General features: G+C 46.9%; 1 protein-coding gene across 2 annotated transcripts in view; it reads left to right on the forward strand.

Annotated features, from left to right (window-relative positions):
* Positions 1 to 18439, forward strand: part of mtor (mechanistic target of rapamycin kinase) — a 75382-nt gene that overhangs the window by 1132 nt on the left and 55811 nt on the right. For both annotated transcript variants that reach the window (XM_047040991.1, XM_047040992.1), the window contains exons 4-26: positions 85 to 317; positions 657 to 857; positions 1017 to 1151; positions 1485 to 1760; positions 2050 to 2158; positions 2305 to 2488; positions 3088 to 3216; positions 3418 to 3662; positions 4801 to 5016; positions 5668 to 5873; positions 6058 to 6180; positions 6414 to 6497; positions 7312 to 7404; positions 7527 to 7661; positions 8239 to 8368; positions 10762 to 11012; positions 11498 to 11584; positions 13303 to 13470; positions 15000 to 15112; positions 15415 to 15577; positions 16176 to 16268; positions 17575 to 17721; positions 18043 to 18185. In XM_047040991.1, the coding sequence (XP_046896947.1) occupies positions 85 to 317; positions 657 to 857; positions 1017 to 1151; positions 1485 to 1760; positions 2050 to 2158; positions 2305 to 2488; positions 3088 to 3216; positions 3418 to 3662; positions 4801 to 5016; positions 5668 to 5873; positions 6058 to 6180; positions 6414 to 6497; positions 7312 to 7404; positions 7527 to 7661; positions 8239 to 8368; positions 10762 to 11012; positions 11498 to 11584; positions 13303 to 13470; positions 15000 to 15112; positions 15415 to 15577; positions 16176 to 16268; positions 17575 to 17721; positions 18043 to 18185 (3664 nt within the window). The remainder of the gene's footprint in view (positions 1 to 84; positions 318 to 656; positions 858 to 1016; positions 1152 to 1484; positions 1761 to 2049; positions 2159 to 2304; positions 2489 to 3087; positions 3217 to 3417; positions 3663 to 4800; positions 5017 to 5667; positions 5874 to 6057; positions 6181 to 6413; positions 6498 to 7311; positions 7405 to 7526; positions 7662 to 8238; positions 8369 to 10761; positions 11013 to 11497; positions 11585 to 13302; positions 13471 to 14999; positions 15113 to 15414; positions 15578 to 16175; positions 16269 to 17574; positions 17722 to 18042; positions 18186 to 18439) is intronic.

Genomic DNA, 18439 nt, shown 5'->3' on the forward strand with positions numbered 1-18439 from the left:
ACACAGCGTCTTTTTTTTCTTTCCCCCCCGAGTGTCTTCAACCATGACCTGAACCAAAATCCTCCAATCGTTATCTCTTCCCAGTGAGTCTGATCGGAGTAGAGGGAGGAAATGCCACAAGAATCAGTCGCTTCGCCAACTACCTGCGCAACCTGCTGCCCTCAAGTGACCCCGTTGTCATGGAGATGGCCTCCAAGGCCATGGGTCACCTGTCCATGGCGGGGGACACCTTCACGGCGGAGTACGTGGAGTTCGAGGTGAAGAGGGCGCTGGAGTGGCTGGGTGCCGATAGGAACGAAGGGAGACGCCACGCTGCTGTAAGTAGGTCACAACTCAGGGCTGCCAGTGTGGCCTGAGGCCTGTTCCGTAAAGCGAGTTTACCGAATAACCCGGGCTTATGTCAGGGGAAAGTAACCGACATGAGCCTGGCTTATTCTGTGAACTTGTTTTAGGGAACAGGCCCCAGGTGTGTTTGTTTTGTCAATGTTGCCGTCCCTGGGGTTGTTGCGTTGGTCGTCTAATGCTTTGTTTTGATTAGGAGGGTTCTCACTCTGGTCGGGGCTGTTCTTGAGCCCTGATAAGCGTTTGTTTACATGTCCTTGGAATGGAAAGTGAGTTTTTTTTTGCGAGTAATCCTTTTCACCTTTACCTGTCAGGTGCTCGTCCTTAGGGAGTTGGCTGTGAGCGCACCCACCTTCTTCTTCCAGCAAGTGCAGCCGTTCTTCGACAACATATTCTATGCGGTTTGGGACCCCAAGCAGGCCATCCGCGAGGGCGCGGTGTCTGCCCTCAGGGCTAGCCTCATCCTCACCACCCAGAGGGAAACCAAAGAGATGCAGAAACCACAGTGGTACAAAGTAAGAGAGAATCGATCAGTTGTTCAACTGAAGATCAGTTGTTTTATATTTCATTGTTTTTATCTACGTCCCAGTTACAGCTTTTAGTATGACAACAATATCTTTCAAAATCCCTCATTCTTAGTTTGCTTCTTTTTTCCACCCGCCTCTTCTCCAAAGCAAACGTTTGAGGAAGCAGAAAAGGGGTTTGACGAGACGCTGGCCAAGGAGAAGGGCATGAACCGTGACGACAGGGTCCACGGGGCCCTCCTCATCCTCAACGAGCTGGTCCGCATCAGCAGCATGGAAGGAGAGGTGAAACTTCTAGAACGGCACCATGCCATCTATCTATGATGCTTTCTTCAGTGTTATAGGTTATTTGCCCACAATATCAAGAAGTTTACAGGTTCAAATTTAGAGTGAACGCATCGCTTATACATTTACATTTAGTAATTTAGCAGACGCTCTTATCCAGCACGACTCACAGTAAGTACAGGGACATTCCCCCGAGGCAAGTAGGGTGAAGTGCCTTGCCCAAGGACACAACGTCCTTTTGCATCTGATTAATAGCCCGATTCGCTCAGCCATCTGACATTACCGCTCCTAATTCTCAACGACGTCCTCTCATCGTCCCTCACCCGTCTGCAGCGTATGCGGGAGGAGATGGAGGAGATCGCCCAGCAGCAGGTTGTTCACGACCGCTACTGCAAAGAGCTGATGGGCTTTGGGACCAAGCCTCGCCACATCACCCCGTTCACCAGTTTCCAGTCGGTGCAGCCGCAGCAGTCAAACGCCCTGCTGGGGCTGCTGGGCTACAGCACTCCCCAGGGCTTCCTCAGCTTCGGGGCCACGCCCGTGCCTGCTAAGAGCTCCCTGGTGGAGAGCCGCTACTGCCGGGAGCAGATGGAGGAGCGCTTTGACCAGGTCTGTCACCGGTCACGTCGATGGGGTGTGGCTCAGTGGTTCGAGCAATTTGACCGCTTAAGAGGTCGCAGGTTCAAAATCCCACTACGTTACATCCAATTGTGTCCATGTATCAATTGAAATTTGTGGAGAAACTTTTTTTGTGTTATAAAGCGTTTATGTGACACTTTCTGTTAAAGCGTACGTACTTAAGGTCTTGGTTAGTCTCACCGTGTCAACCCCTCAGCCTCTGTAAAGGTTGCTGGTCGTTCTGCGGAGGGTGACAGGTTCTGTTGTGTCCGTTTCTCAGGTGTGTCGTTGGGTTCTGAAGTACAGGACCAGTAAGAACCCTCTGATCCAGATGACCACCCTCAACTTGCTGCCCCGCCTGGCCGCCTTCCAGCCAAACACCTTCACGGGTCAGAATATAACCTATTTTCTCTTTTCACCTCTTCTCTACTTCTTAATTTATCTCACAACATCCCAAGCTCTTTTCTCTTCATGACACTTCTCTCTCTCTCTCCCCCTCCCTCTCTCTTCCTCCTTCCTCTTTCTCCATCCCCAGACCAGTACCTGTCGGACACCATGGGCTACCTGCTAGGCTGCCTAAAGAAGGAGAAGGAGCGGACGTTAGCCTTCCAGGCCCTGGGTCTGCTGGTGGTGGCCGTGAGGACGGAGATCCAGCCCTACCTCACCAGGATCCTGGAGATCATCAAGGCAGCCCTGCCGCCCAAGGACTTTGCCCACAAGTAAGAGCTGTTGCTGTGAGCCAGTGGGTTTGTGTATGAGGTGTCTGTCTCCTCTCGATCCAGTGTTTCATCTATGTTGATGTACCCGCCACTGCTACATGTCTGCCGCACAATAAGTTGCTGCGTCAATTATTAATTGGCATTTATGCCATTTACATTTAGTCATTTAGCAGGCGCTCTTATCCAGAGCGACTTACAGTAAGTACAGGGACATTCTCCCCGAGGCAAGTAGGGTGAAGTGCCTTGCCCAAGGACACAACGTCATGTGCACCTTCAGATTACTAGCCCGATGCTCTACCCGCTCAGCCACCTGACTCCTCCAGCGACATTTAGAACATACCTTATGAGTGGCAGGTGTTTTTAAGTACCCTAACCTTATTGCTTTAGGGGAAATAGGATGAAAATATGTGCAATATTACATTAGCATCTTCCTGGTGTCTTCACCTACGGGTATGAAACAACCTGAACCTGATGGTCAGATCCTGTCGTATAGAGAGGGCAGAATTATTTGGTTCTGGCGAGAAATAACGATGCGGACCTGAGTTGAGTGTTTGTAATGTGGTGCTGTGCTGAGCTCTCCTCTCCTCGTGTCTCTGTAGGAGGCAGAAGATGATGCAGGTGGACGCCACAGTGTTCACCTGCATCAGCATGCTGTCCAGGGCCATGGGCCCCAGCATACAGCAGGACATCAAGGAGCTTCTGGAGCCCATGCTGGCTGTGGGCCTCAGGTAGGGTCAAGGTGTTTTAATGCATGAAGAGAGAGAGCGTGAGTGAGTGAGTATGAGAGTGCAAGTGTGTGTGTGTGTGTGTATGAGTGAGTATGAGAGTTTAAGTGTGTGTGTATGAGAGTGCGAGGGTGTGTGAGTGAGTAAATGAGCGACTATTTGTGTTACCACTTGCCTCCTCACTGTACCTCCCCCACCCCACAGCCCCGCCCTCACCGCGGTTCTCTACGACCTGAGTCGTCAGATCCCTCAGCTGAAGAAGGACATCCAGGACGGTCTGCTGAAGATGCTCTCCCTGGTGCTGATGCACAAGCCCCTGCGCCACCCCGGCATGCCCAAGGGCCTGGCCCACCAACTGGCCTCGCCCAGCCTCACCAACATCCCCGAGGCTAGTGATGTGGGCAGCATCACCCTGGCTCTCAGAACGCTGGGCAGCTTCGAATTTGAAGGTGTGGCCTTTCACGCGACGCTGGTCAAAACCTGAAAGTAGTTTATAGTCTTGGCCAGGTTGTATTGTATGTTGGGTTAACTTTACACAGAAAAGAAGAATAGAACCAACACATTTAGGTTAGAAACTGTTAAGAGGAGAAAGACCAATAATTTTAATGCAACTGTTCTTTTCAGAAATGACAAACAAACTAGAAACCTAACCGATCGTTTACATCTGCTGAAAGTTTACAACAACAAAACAACAACAAAACAAAAACTGATAAGGCTATCAGAATCAGAAAGAGATTTATTCGCCATGAAAGTTTGCACTGACAAGGAATTTGCTTTGGCAGGAAGGTGCATACAATAAACATATAGGAATCTTAAATTTAAATATGTGGTCTAACTACACTAAAACTAGCAGTAATAAGTGGAATACACTAAAATAGAATAAAAGTGGGCATAAAATAAAATATAAGTTGACAAATTACAATATAAAATACAAATATTACAGGAATTGAATGTAGTGCATTGGCATAACACTGAATTAACAGTCAAAACAAGACAAAACAGAGCACACAGAGCTACCGTGGCTGCCATCGTCGGCGCCATCTCGACTAAGACATGAAGGGATCCCTATCCCTATTGGATTGAAAAAACGGTGTGTTTTAATATAAGTGTGTATATATTAAAGTCAAATGCTCTGACATTTTTATTTTGTATTATATCGAAATCTTCGTAAGATTTCTGACGAGTGTCCAGAGCTAGGACGCTAATGCCATTATGGACCCCTTTTTTGTCACCAGTAGGGAAGGTGAAAAGTTGCTAAATCTATCATTGTCGCTAAATTGGCAACACTGTTTAACCGATAGTATTAACTGGTAAATATCCATATTGTCGGTTAGGGTTCCAACAGGACACTTCAGAGGAACGTTGATTTTCTCCTTGGCTTTGATCAGGTTCACCGCATGAGGCTTCTTATCGCTAGAACACGCACACACACGCACACAAAGAAACACATGGTTGATTATAAGCATCCTTGCTCCATTTCCAAATCTGTATTCAAACCTCCCCGTTCCTCCCTCCTTGTTCCTCCCTCCCCGTTCCTCCCTCCCTGGTCCTCCCTCCCCGTTCCTCCTTCCCCGTTCCTCCCGGTAGGCCACTCCCTGACCCAGTTCGTCCGCCACTGCGCCGACCACTTTCTGAACAGCGAGCACAAGGAGATCCGCATGGAGGCGGCTCGCACCTGCTCACGCCTGCTCACGCCTTCCATCCACCTGATCAGCGGCCACGGCCACGTGGTGAGCCAGACTGCCGTGCAGGTGGTGGCCGACGTCCTCAGCAAGCTGCTGGTGGTGGGCATCACCGACCCAGGTGAGAAGGGGAGGTCACGGTGGCAAGTGAAGGGTTTGGATTATACCGTCTGCTGAATTAATACAGTTTGAAACGTATAAGGCCCTGATGGGGCATTTGTCTGTTTTGCAGTTGGCTGGAAACGCTTAGTTTTGAGCTACAGTACTATAATTACAGCAGTAAAACCACGGATGAAGTCTGTGGAATTATCGTGTTGTTGAAGATAATAATAAGGATGTGTCCCTTTAGCAGATGCTTTTAGGGGGTTATTGGAACTCGCAACTTTTTGATCTGCAGTTAAATGCTCTGCCACTGAGCTATACCCCCCAACCCTCCCCCAACTGTTTATCTCTCTCTCTCTCCCTCTCTCTCTCTCTCTCTCTCTCTCTCTCTCTCTCTCTCTCTCTCTCTCTCTCTCTCTCTCTCTCTCTCTCTCTCCCCCTCCCTCTCCCTCTCCCCCTCCCCCTCCCCCTCCCCCTCCCCCTCCCCCTCTCCCTCTCCCTCTCCCTCTCCCTCTCCCTCTCCCTCTCCCTCTCCCTCTCCCTCTCCCTCTCCCTCTCCCTCTCCCTCTCCCTCTCCCTCTCCCTCTCCCTCTCCCTATCCCTCTCCCTATCCCTCTCTCTCTCTCCCTCCCTCTCCCTCTCTCTCTCTCTCTCTCTCTCTCCCTCCCAGATCCTGACATCCGCTACTGCGTGCTGGCCTCTCTGGACGAGCGCTTCGACGCCCACCTGGCGCAGGCCGAGAACCTGCAGGCGCTGTTTGTGGCTCTGAACGATGAGGTGTTTGAGATCCGCGAGCTGGCCATCTGCACCATCGGTCGCCTCAGCAGCATGAACCCTGCCTTCGTCATGCCCTTCCTCCGCAAGATGCTCATCCAGGTCGGCACCGTAGCTACAACGTGCTCCCTTTACCTCCGCCTGTCGTGTAACCTGACTTTTAAACAGAACATCCGAAGAGAGCTGGGGAGGGGGGGTTCTGTTTGTTGAGGGTTCTGTTTGAACCCTGCTTATGACTAGCTCGAAGCGTTTTTGTTGAAGCGTTTCATTTTTGCCACCCTGACAGATCCTGACAGAGCTGGAGCATAGCGGCGTGGGCAGGAACAAGGAGCAGAGCGCCCGGATGCTGGGTCACCTGGTGTCCAACGCCCCTCGTCTCATCCGACCCTACATGGAGCCCATTCTGAAGGTACACCTGTCACAACTGCATCCGTATTCACACCATTAAAGGCTACATAACCTCTGTATCTCTTGAAAGCTGGCGGCTTAACAGAAAGAGATTTATATTGTGTTACATTAGGTTTTAAAATAGCAGTTTTCCCACAATTGTAATACTTGATTACAATTGCAATTGGGATTGCAATTGTGATTGATTACAATACTACTGACTTGATTTCACCTCTTTCTGTCTGTCCACACCAGGCTCTGATTCTGAAGCTGAAAGACACAGACCCCAACCCAGGGGTGGTCATCAGTGTTCTGGCCACCATCGGAGAGTTGGCTCAGGTAAGACCAGCAGGAACCCACCTAGCTATCTGTAAGATACAACCAATAAGTTCCTGTTCGATTCAGTGTGTATACAGTGCTGGCCAAAAGGATTTTTATCCCCCCAAAATATTGAATAATTAATCTATTTTCTCTTCTTTTAATTTACGTAATATGTATTTTTTTCTATCTATAAAAAGAAACCGTCCTGAAGACTTTTGCACAGAACTGCATATATTCTCCACAGAGTCATTAGACTGTATACATCTTCTTTTTTTTTTTTTTTTTCTAGTCGCAGAAAAAAATCTAACCTTACCTGGAGAGAGTTCCAATGATGTTGTTGTTCCCAGTTTGATCCCCATCCCTGTCCCTGGCCAGGTGAACTCGCAGAGCCCAGGAAGGGGAGAGGAGAGCAGGGTCAGGGGTCGTCTAGGCCTGCAACGCAGAGGGAGTGCTGGAGATGCCAGAGTAGACAAGAGAGTTTGTTCTGAGACGGTTCAAGGACAGGTCAGAGTCAGAGGCCGTCTCTGGAACCACTATGGAGAAGTCGCACAGAGGGGAAAGAACCTGTATGAGAACAGAAGACTAGTCACTTTGTAGGTGCACCGTAAGGGACCAAAAGAGAGGACAAAAGATACGTTATGTGAGGGGGGAATTGAAGACTGAGGAAGGCCAAGTTTTCTGTGACGTCAGAATGGAACATTGTCAAATCATTCTGGGAGAACATGGGTCATTGGGTTGTGCACAAACTTTTGGAGTCCATTAGTTATTGAAGCAAAAACACTCTAAACAAGGGATGTGTAATATCATTAGCTGCTGTTTACCTGTCGTCCAGGTGAGTGGTCTGGAGATGAGGAAGTGGATGGATGAGCTGTTCCCCATCATCATGGACATGCTTCAGGACTCCTCCTCATTGGCTAAGAGACAGGTATGCTCCATAGATTTCACCCTTTCAAGATAAACAAAACTTTTTTTCATGAAGTTTTGTGATGGAGAAAAAACTTTTGGTTACTTTGACAGTGTAGTTTCCTCTTTTCCTTTTCCCACCAGGTGGCGCTGTGGACCCTCGGCCAACAAGTCGCCAGCACAGGCTATGTTGTGGACCCCTACCGCAAGTACCCCTCACTCCTTGAGGTGCTGCTGAACTTCCTGAAGACAGAGCAGAACCAGGGAATCAGGAGAGAGGTGCCTCCATTTTGGCTCAGTTTGTCATTGTCCAGCGTTTAGCAGATGCACTGGTTAAAAGCAGTATAGGGCCTGAGGCAACATGCTGCTAGCCCAAAATGTCTCCCGTCTTCTGCCAAACCATGATGCCAAGCTTTAACATTTAGTCATTTAGCAGACGCTCTTATCCAGAGCGACTTACAGTAAGACAAACAGTAACAAAACAAATACAGGTCTAATAATACCTGCAGTTTGACCCCGTCGCTACAATCAAGGCTAACAATGTGAACCTGACTTGACCTAAACAGGATATAAGTTATAGCCTAGTGGTTAGAGCATTTGACAGATCCAGATCAAGTGGTCTCTGATTCAAATCTCCCTGTGCTATAATTGCTTATTGAAAGCATCTGCTAAGTGAAATCAATACATTACGTCCTGGAAAAACTTGTACATCTCAAGCCTTAATTATTATTAATGATTCACCTCAAAAACATATCAGTACCTCAAAATACAGTATTTACTATGTTGCCATGTTTGAAATGTTTCAACCTTGCTGGATGTGCAGGTATGCTCATGGATCATTCCCTCTGTCCTCCAGGCCATCCGCGTGCTGGGCTTGCTGGGAGCCCTAGATCCTTATAAGCACAAGGTCAACATCGGCATGATCGACCAGTCAAGAGATGCCTCTGCTGTCAGCCTGTCAGAGTCCAAGTCGAGTAATGACTCTGGTGAGCCCCTGCTTTACGCACACGCGCACGCACACACACACACACACACACCTCATTACAGAATCACAGACTATACACACACACACACACCTCATTACAGCATTACAGACTATAGACACACACCTCATTACAGCATCACAGACTATATACACACACACACAGACACACACACACACAGGCACATGGCTACCTGCTTGGCAGAGCAGACTAGGTCACATAAAGTGGAATAAAAATTGTTCTGATGGTGTCCACGTTCTCCAAAGTGTATGGCCATTACAATGGATGAAAAATATAAAAACTTTCAATTATCAAAGGTGTCAAACCTGGCTGTAGCACAACTCCTTAGACTGACCCATGTGTGTATTCGAATGAGTTATTGCCTTTGTTAAAACTGGAGACCACTGCAAGCAAGGCATCACTCCTCCAGTATCCATTCTGTCATCAAAAATCATAACTCATGAAACGATTGAGCACAGTCAACAGAAATAATGGTGGGGGTTTACAACCTGTTGGAGCCTCAGGACCTTAAAATGTCTCCTGACTTGGGTTAGATCCTGAACCGAGGGAGTGGAGAGAAGTGGCTTCAGAGTGAACGTGATCATGCTAAGTGTTTTAAAACCTGTCAGAGTCCGGTATATGATCAGAAGTGACCTACATAACGCTGCCAGCCATTCAGACGATACGACACAGTGAAAGGAGACTTTACCTTTTATACCCCTACGCCTAATGTGTTCAACATAGTTTCTGTAAGCTATGTTTTGATGAGTTTATTTATTTTTGCCAGCTTTCATCTTTTATTGGACAGTTTTGAAATAAAATGTGACAGGAAAGGATATGCAGGAAAGGGCAAAGACAGGATTTGAATCCAGGCCGCTGCGTTAAGGCCTCAGCCTACATTGTACATGCACTTATCCATTCAGCTACCAGGGTGCTGTAGTTCGATATATATTTTTTCATATAGGAGCTAATAGACAAAACTTGAGTTGTGACGTAATTTCTAATCTCAGACTATGCACAATCAAAATGTCAAAACATATTCGTTGTAAATGAAGATACATTTTTTTTGTCATGTGTATATTGTGTTCACATATTGCGATCATAAATCACTCATCACTATCGCAGGTGCAGACTCGATCGACTGTTCTAGACAGGGCCCCCTCGAGGGAAATTCATACCTTGGCCGTATCAGTGAAGATGGTTCCATGTCAATGCCATATTACATCATTGCGTTTACACAAGTCTGCACATCTGATAATACCATCTGACCGGCCACTTTAGTCCAGAGACGAACCTAGATAAACGACGGGACGTCAAGATATTTTTGCTGATCTCACCTCTTTGTTTAAATAATGATTTCACTTGTCCAGTTAGCTTCCAGCGAATCACTGAATCAGCTTACTGCGTGCATTGCTGTGGATGTGCAGGAAAAACTTGCTGAATGTGTATTCAATTCACAGATGCATTGTGAATGTGACATTGAGCTTTATGGTGATAGTTTTAGCAGTGTTAGGCTACTAAATGGACTGCGACTGGAATGGGGGCCATCTCTCCAAACGGCAGAACAGTCAGAGCTAATGGAGCTAAGGAGTCTGTGGCAATCGCTGTGAACTAGCAGAATATTTAACAGTTATATAGGGAGGAATTGAATGTCGGATTCACCTCACCTGACTGTACACACACTGCCAACTGAATGACTTTAATTGGTGATATGGTGGTTGGTGGCGTGGTTAATATGGTGGTGTATGATGAATGTAATTAAATCTTTTGGTCACCTTCGACTCGTAAAACGTTTTTTTGTTTGTTTTTTTACAAGTGTTTTGATAGCTAACAATAAAAAACAGCTCGACTGTCTGCCTCTACATGAAAAACCGCCGTAAACGTGCTGTGTCTGACTAGACTTCGTAAAGGGCCGAGAGAGCGCCATGTGACTTGCGTTTCTGTTGAAACCGAACCCTCACGCCGGACCAATGAAACATTGAAAACCAGACATCTGTTGTCTGTCCAGCTCTCCCATAAAAGCTTGTAGACCCCTCACTGGAGCAGACACACTGACTGCCCCTGGGGGCGTCCTTTTGTCACGTACGACCTTGTGACCAGACGAGTCCTCGAAGTGGGAAATGTTGTTGATGCTTAGTGTGAAATCATCTTGGCGGCAAGCTGATTAGAGAATTTCTCATTCACTTAGGAATCCACTCACAATATCAGTTTACAATTACGACTAGCCCAAGAGAGAATTGGCTATCAAAATACATTGTTCAGTGCCAAATTAAATCTGATGTGGAAGTTAGTATGAAAACTAGAGACAAATGGTGTTTCTCCTTAGCAAATCTATATTTCTCTGTGTCTTTCTCTTTGTCTCTCTCTCTAACCTATTCTTCATTTTCCCATCTTAGCTGACTACAGCACCAGTGAGATGCTGGTGAACATGGGCAACCTCCCCCTGGATGAGTTCTACCCGGCGGTTGCCATAGTGACTCTGATGCGTATCTTGCGTGACCCCTCGCTGTCCAACCACCACACCATGGTGGTCCAAGCCGTCACCTTCATCTTCAAGTCTCTGGGCCTCAAGTGTGTTCAATTCCTTCCCCAGGTCATGCCCACTTTCCTCAATGTCATCCGGGTGTGCGACACCAGCATCCGAGAGGTAGCTAATGCTAACTAGCGCATTTGTTAAATGTATTGGTTTTGCTTTAACGGATTTTCTTTTTTTACAAGTGTGTTCTATGGGTTAAGGATGTTGACCATTCCTTTTTTGTGAAAGTTTCACGTTTGTAGAATGTTGTAAAAGTTCAGAAGGAGTCAGGAAAAAGGTTGGAGAAGATGTACTTGAGGTGACCTGTTTACTGTCACGTTAACAGGAATACCTTTTATACTCACTATTCCAAGCCCTCAGCCAAGAAAGTGCTTTTGACTCAGGCTATTTCATCACAACCACACGTTTTCCACTCAGTAGCTTTAACAAGAGGTGTACCGTGTCAGGGCAGTCTTAGACAGCCTGTGACTAAACCCATGACCTCCATCGTCATATATTTTCCTCAGAGCTGTCGGACTCAAGCCAATCAACATGTTTTGGCTACACCTGCTTTCTCACCCCTTTCCTCCCTCTCTCTCCCTCTGTCCTTCTCTCAGTTTCTCTTCCAGCAGATGGGGATGGTTGTGTCGTTTGTGAAGATCCACATCCGGCCCTACATGGATGACATCTTCACCCTCATCAGAGTGAGTAGCTTTGTTCAACAATGAGCCCCTTTCTCTCTCTCTTTTTTTGGGAGGGACTCAGAAAACAGCTGCAAGCTCTTAATTCCTTCAGTTCACTTCTCTCCTTTCCTCATTAGCCTTAATGTGCTACGGGCCTTGAACTTAACTCGTGCTGTTGCACCGTGCATGTGTGTCTGCACACAATGACTGGGGTCGGTGTATATATATATATATATATATTTTTTTTTTTAAGGACTTGATGAGGAAATAATATCGTTTATAGGAGATTCAAATCAGAAATGAGAATTTGATTTTCTCGCATTGATTGTATATGTGATTTGGACTTCCCACTTCGGTCAGTAATGCTATTGTATATTCACATGACAGCTTCCTAAGATTGAGAGTTATACACACTTATCAGATGATGTGGAACATCTAAAATGTCGGTTAAACCCGTTGCCCTACACACACTGTCAAGCACATACTCAATACGAAGGAGCAAAATATCAAATGTCCTCTCCTCATTGAAATCTCAATAACTTATCGGCAGCTTTAACTTCTCAGGAAAAATGAACTTTTTTCACTGCGTCTTGAGTCATTGAGTTAATAAATGGCCAGTCAAACAAAGGATCTATTCATTTTAGTAACATAGTCTACTCCATGCATCCAGATGAAGGGCTGGAATAGCCATTCAAGGCACATTCATCTGAATCTGGTAGCTTTTCTGTCTATCTTCCAGAGCAGGAAAGCGGGGGTAGGTAGCTAGCCAGTGTCAAAACATCACGAGCTTTCACAGCTGAGCTTATTGGTTGTTTTTTTGTTTTCACATCCCCGCCATCTCTCTTATCTGTCCAGTGGCTTTAACTGGAACTTAGTTCCCCTTATTCCAAAATGGAGTGGTTCTAGGACGTGGTGTCAATTCAGTTGACAGGAAATTGACGTCCGTCCCCCACATGTGGTTTCCAGTCGTCTCCAGCACTGTGGAATATTCCAGATCTACTGCTTAGTTATGAGAAGACCCCACTTTAGTGTGACCCAGTTACCCAGACATGCACTGTCTATACAGCAATAGGGAGGAGGACACTTACATTTTAGTCATTTAGCAGACGCTCTTATCCAGAGCGACTTACAGTAAGTACAGGGTTATTCCCCCCAAGGCAAGTAGGGTGAAGTGCCTTGCCCAAGGACACAACATCATCAACGTCATTTGGAACGGCTGGGAATTGAACCGGCAACCTTCTGATTTAATGGGAGTCAGGTGGCTGAGCGGTAAGGGAATCGGGCTAGTAATTTGAAGGTCGCCAGTTCGATTCCCAGCCGTGTCAAATGACGTTGTGTCCTTGGGCAAGGCACTTCACCCTACTTGCCTCGGGGGAATGTCACTGTACTTACTGTAAGACGCTCTGGATAAGAGTGTCTGCTAAATGACTAAATGTAAATGTAATGTACTAGCCCGATTCCCTAAAAGCTCAGCCACCTGACTCCCTGCCTCCCTATATAGCAATAGGGAGGATGAGGTAGCATTTGGTAGCTTGCACTTTGGCAGCATCGTCCCAGACTTTTACCCTAGACCCATGTTAAACCAGGTCACTCATAGTTGTGGGGGGAAAAACACATTTCTGACCAAGGTGGTAACGTCTCTTCTAGGGCTTATGCGCTTTTACGACGTAGTGCAACTTTCCGACACGTTCTCCTGACACGTTCTCCTGACACGTTCTCCTGACACGTGTGATTCTCAGGAGTACTGGACGCCCAACAACCCCATGCAGAACACCATCATCCTGCTGATCGAGCAGATCGTGGTCGCCTTGGGGGGCGAGTTCAAGCTCTACCTGCCCCAGCTCATCCCGCACATGCTGCGCGTCTTCATGCATGACAACAGCACAGGACGCAGTGTCACCATCAAGGTAAGGCCACCGCAAGACTCAGACTGTCTTAATTAACCTGGACAAAGCTGAATCGGAAGGTATAGCTCGGCGGTTGGAGCACTTGACTACAGATCAAGAGGTCGCACGTTCGAATCTCCCCCTTTAATTTACATTGCTTTGGACAACAGTGTCTGGTAAGTATCTGACACATTCTTGTTAGTGTTATTACACTAACGTTTCATTCATTAAGTGTACACTTTTATCCAAAAGCGGCATGCGTTGCACACTCTAGTGCATCTAGATCATAGGCATATACACAGTGCATGCTAAATCCCTCACCCCACAGTGGCCTCTCAGGACGGTTTATAAACATTATCGGGGGAAACGTACAAAGATTTGCTCTCTAAACTGTTGTCTAAAGCCATTCATTCAAACCACGCTAGTCATTTTCATCGAACGGAGGTTGTGGTTATTATAAGCAGGTAAACCAACTCGTGGTTGATATTGAAACCGACCTTGAAATTCCAGTCTAGATGAAGCGCCCTTACAAACTATACCTCAGCCAGTCAAGCAGAGCTGCCTTGCACTCTATCCAGTTTCTCTAATTACCCCGATACGGATCCAGGTTTCCGCTCAACAGTAAATCACCAATCAGCTTAATAAAATCTACAAGGGTAACACCTCTCTCTAACCCAACCACAGTTATACAGCCTCTCCCTGGCATAGCACATGTTATGTGTCCTTTTAGACAGTGAGATGTTGAGCTTCCACCGTTCCACGTCTGGTTAGTCAATAACAGAGAGGCCTTGGGTAATCTGTACACGTATCATACTAGGGGTCATGGACGGTGGAGAGGGAGAGGGGGTAGGGTTACCTTCCAGCCCAAGTAAAAGAAAAGAAAACAGAGCTCCATCATTCCGGGAGCTGTTCTGTCGAGGCCCCAACTTCCTGTAGTCTCGCCGAGCGCAATTTAGAGGTTGGGGGTCTTCGGTCTGGGTACGGTACGTCATCCCACAGCTCAGCCTGGCACCCAAACACCAGCCAACCGCCCACACACAGACTCACACGACCATTCCCATTGAGGACTTTACTGTGGGTGAAGTCCACACGGAAAACCCACCCACTTGACCAAATGTACTGATATCTTTTGATTCAGATATGTGCTGGAACCAGCTTGCATGTAGGAGGAATATGTGTATGAAAAAAAAGTTCATTTTGTAACTATGGTTACAGAGAATCACTTTTGAAAGAATGTGTGAAATTCCCTACTCGGTGTTGAAACAGTAAAATGTCCACAAAAAAAAAAGTTACAGAAAGTACTAAAAGCAAGTTTAATCTCAGATGGTAACAGTAAGACCAGTATAAAACATGCATTCTGTCAATTGAATCTCTCGTCTTGCTCCAATCAAATCAGAAATTATACGGTATAGTGCCTTTCAGCAAAATCACAAAACACAGCCAACCAATGAAGGCTCTTTAGGACTATTACAAATACTTAATATAAACGCTTTCTCATCGGTGTTTGTAAAATTGTAGATATAAAACTGGTTTCCTGCTTCTTTCCTTAGCTCCTCAATGCCATTCAGCTGTTTGGTGCCAACCTAGATGACTACCTCCACCTGCTCCTGCCCCCTATTGTCAAGCTGTTCGACGCCCCGGATGCACCCCTGCAGGCTCGGAAGTGAGTTCAACTCCTCAAAACAATATTTTCCTTCTACTCACGTTTGTATATCGGTGTGCTGTAATACATTCATGTCAGTACTAAAGAGACTGTTTCCAGCATAAACCAGAGCTGCGTACTGTATTTTATTTACCCCTCAGGGCTACGGCGAGTCTACAAATACTTAACGGTTGAGAGCTTCTAATGCGCTGTGATTTTTTAAAAAAAATTTTATGCATCCAAACCTTCAGGAACAAGACATCTGCCTCTTTTAGTAGCACTTAAGTAGCGCTGTTTATATGTGTTTTGCTCTTACCCTCCAGGGTTGCCTTGGAAACGCTGGACCGGCTGACCGAGTCCCTAGACTTCACGGACTACGCCTCGCGCATCATCCACCCCATCGTGCGTGCGCTGGACAGCACCCCGGAGCTGCGCATCACCTCCATGGACACGCTGTCCTCGCTAGTGTTCCAGCTGGGCAAGAAGGTATCTGGCAGGGTGGGGGGTGGTGCTGGGGGTGCTTGGGGGGTTGGGGGGTGGTGGTGGTGGGGGGCTCGGGGGGGGGTGGGGGGTACCCCTCAGGGCCCTCTTAGATATGCTTTGATGTGCACGCTGCCAGACCCTGCCTCTGGTGGAGCAGGAGTGGTTTCCCACAATGACTGCCTCTGCCTGCACGCTTTTACTACTTCCTGTGAGGCCGATGATGTCATCACACATTGACCGAATGGTAGCGGGAGCAGTGTTTATGGATAGCGATTAAGTCACACACACACACGTACACAAGTATACACACACACACGTACACAAGTATACACACACACACGTGTACATAGACACACACACACACAAGTGTACAGAGACACACACACACTTACCGCTACACCCCAAACCATAGAAACCACATGTGGGCATGTCTGGCTGGACTTGAAAGAGACAGGTCTAACAGAAGGCCATGGGGGTCAAATGCAAAGTAATGCAGGTCTGTCATTTTGGTTATGGCAAAGGGGCGAGGTGAATAGCTTAAACACATAAACCATGACGCAAGCTCACTTTTACTGGCTCCCTTCTCTTTTCTCATCTCCAGTACCAGATCTTCATCCCCATGGTGAACAAAGTCATGTTAAAGCACAGGATCAATCACCAGCGCTATGACGTTCTCATCTGTCGGATTGTCAAGGTCAGCCTCCCTGCCGTGTTTCTCTCCATCTCCCTCTCTTTCTCTCCATCTTTCTCTCTCCATATCCATCTCTTTCTCCATCTCCCTCTCTTTCTCTCCATCTCCCTCTCTTTCTCTCCTTCTTTCTCTCCATCTTTCTCTCTCCATCTCCCTCTCTTTCTCTCCATCTCCCTCTCTTTCTCTCCCTCTTTCTCTCCCTCTTTCTCTCCATCTTTCTCTCTCCATCTCCCTCTGTTTCTCTCCCCATCTCCCTCTCTTTCTCTCCATCTGTCTCTCTCCATCTCCCTCTCTTTCTCTCCATCTCCCTCTCTTTCTCTCCATCTCCCTCTCTTTCTCTCCCTCTTTCTCTCCATCTTTCTCTCCATCTTTCTCTCTCCATCTCCCTCTCTTTCTCTCCATCTTTCTCTCTCCACTCCATCTCCCTCTCTTTCTCTCCATCTCCCTCTCTTTCTCTCCATCTTTCTCTCTCCATCTCCCTCTCTTTCTCTCCATCTCCTTCTCTTTCTCTCCATCTTTCTCTCCATCATTCTCTCTCCATCTCCCTCTCTTTCTCTCCATCTCACTCTCTTTCTCTCCATCTTTCTCTCTCCATCTCCCTCTCTTTCTCTCCATCTCCCTCTCTTTCTCTCCATCTTTCTCTCAATCTTTCTCTCTCCATCTCCCTCTTTTTCTCTCCATCTTTCTCTCCATCTCCCTCTCTTTCTTTCCATCTTTCTCTCTCCATCTCCCTCTCTTTCTCTCCATCTCCCTCTCTTTCTCTCCATCTTTCTCTCCATCTCCCTCCTTCTCTCCATCTCCCTCTCTTTCTCTCCATCTTTCTCCATTTCTCTCTCTCTCTCCATCTATCTCTTCACATCTCTCTCTTTACATCTCTCTCTCTCTCTCCATCTTTTTCTCCATGCAAGATGTTTGGCATGAAACCTGTAACAGAAATTGTCTTTTTCATATTTGGCCTCGCCTTGAAAGACTGGAACAATCGGATGGTGTCTGCAAAATTTGGAAAACCACTTATATTACTGTTTATTATATTTCACCCTCACAGACTCAAAGTCTTAACATGTCGACGTTGTAAGCACATGCACGTCTGAAGATAATAAAAAGCCATTAACTGTCAGCAATTTCAGCGCCAACCTCAGAGTTTATAGAATACAGACAAATTGCATTGCTTGTCAACAATAACTCATCAACCAAGACACGTAGCTGTACACAACACATGTTTGGAAGACGGCCTTCTTAGTAGGACTTGTTGTGTGGGCTGGTTTAGCGTGGGTTTGTGTATTTCTCAGTCGAGCTGTGTTTACTTCAGGGGTACACGCTTGCGGAAGAGGAAGAGGACTCTCTGATCTTCCAGCATCGCCACCTGCGTGGTAACCAAGGCGACACGCTCGTTAGCGGGCCGGTGGAGGCGGGACCTATGAAGAAGCTCCACGTCAGCACCACTGCTTTGCAGAAGGTCAGCAATGTTTTCAACCACAAGACACTTTATGTCTTTGTTTTTTTTAAAACAGATGTAACGATCAAGGATTAAGTACGTTTGCACTTACTTTTTACAAGCATTACAACCACTAATTTCCCCTATCACACACCGTGACATATATACCCTAGAATTAGAACTAAGAGTAGAACTTTAACTAGCCCTACTAATCAAATCAGTGCAAGACTACCCAAGACCCAGTGCCAAAGGTACATGTTTATGCTCAGGGATATTCCGGCAGCCTTTGCCCAAAACTCCACTCAAGAAAGCGTCCCTTGTGTTTTCCTCTGGTGGCGCTAGGCATGGGGCGCGGCCAGGAAGGTATCCAAGGACGACTGGCTAGAGTGGCTGAGGCGTCTGAGCGTGGTGCTGCTGAAGGAGTCGTCCTCCCCTGCCCTGCGGTCCTGCTGGTCGCTGGCCCAGACCTACATCCCCCTGGCCCGGTAAACCCTCTCCTCTCCTGCACCCTTGTCTGTCTCCACGTCCTACAGTACCAACTACTCATTTCTAAGCGTCTCCGTTTGGGTCGAGTTGCGGATCTGTGAAAGACCTGATTTGACCTCTGTCAGATTGTAGCATTGCACATTATGTTTGAGATTTGAAGAGACTTGGAAGTTTTTCTGATCTGTTTTTAACTGAAATATAAATCGACATCAAATAGTGGGTATCCTGCAAGAGTATCGACGGATAAACATCT

The sequence above is a fragment of the Hypomesus transpacificus genome, chromosome 18, assembly GCF_021917145.1.
Source record: "Hypomesus transpacificus isolate Combined female chromosome 18, fHypTra1, whole genome shotgun sequence".
NCBI lineage: Eukaryota > Metazoa > Chordata > Actinopteri > Osmeriformes > Osmeridae > Hypomesus > Hypomesus transpacificus.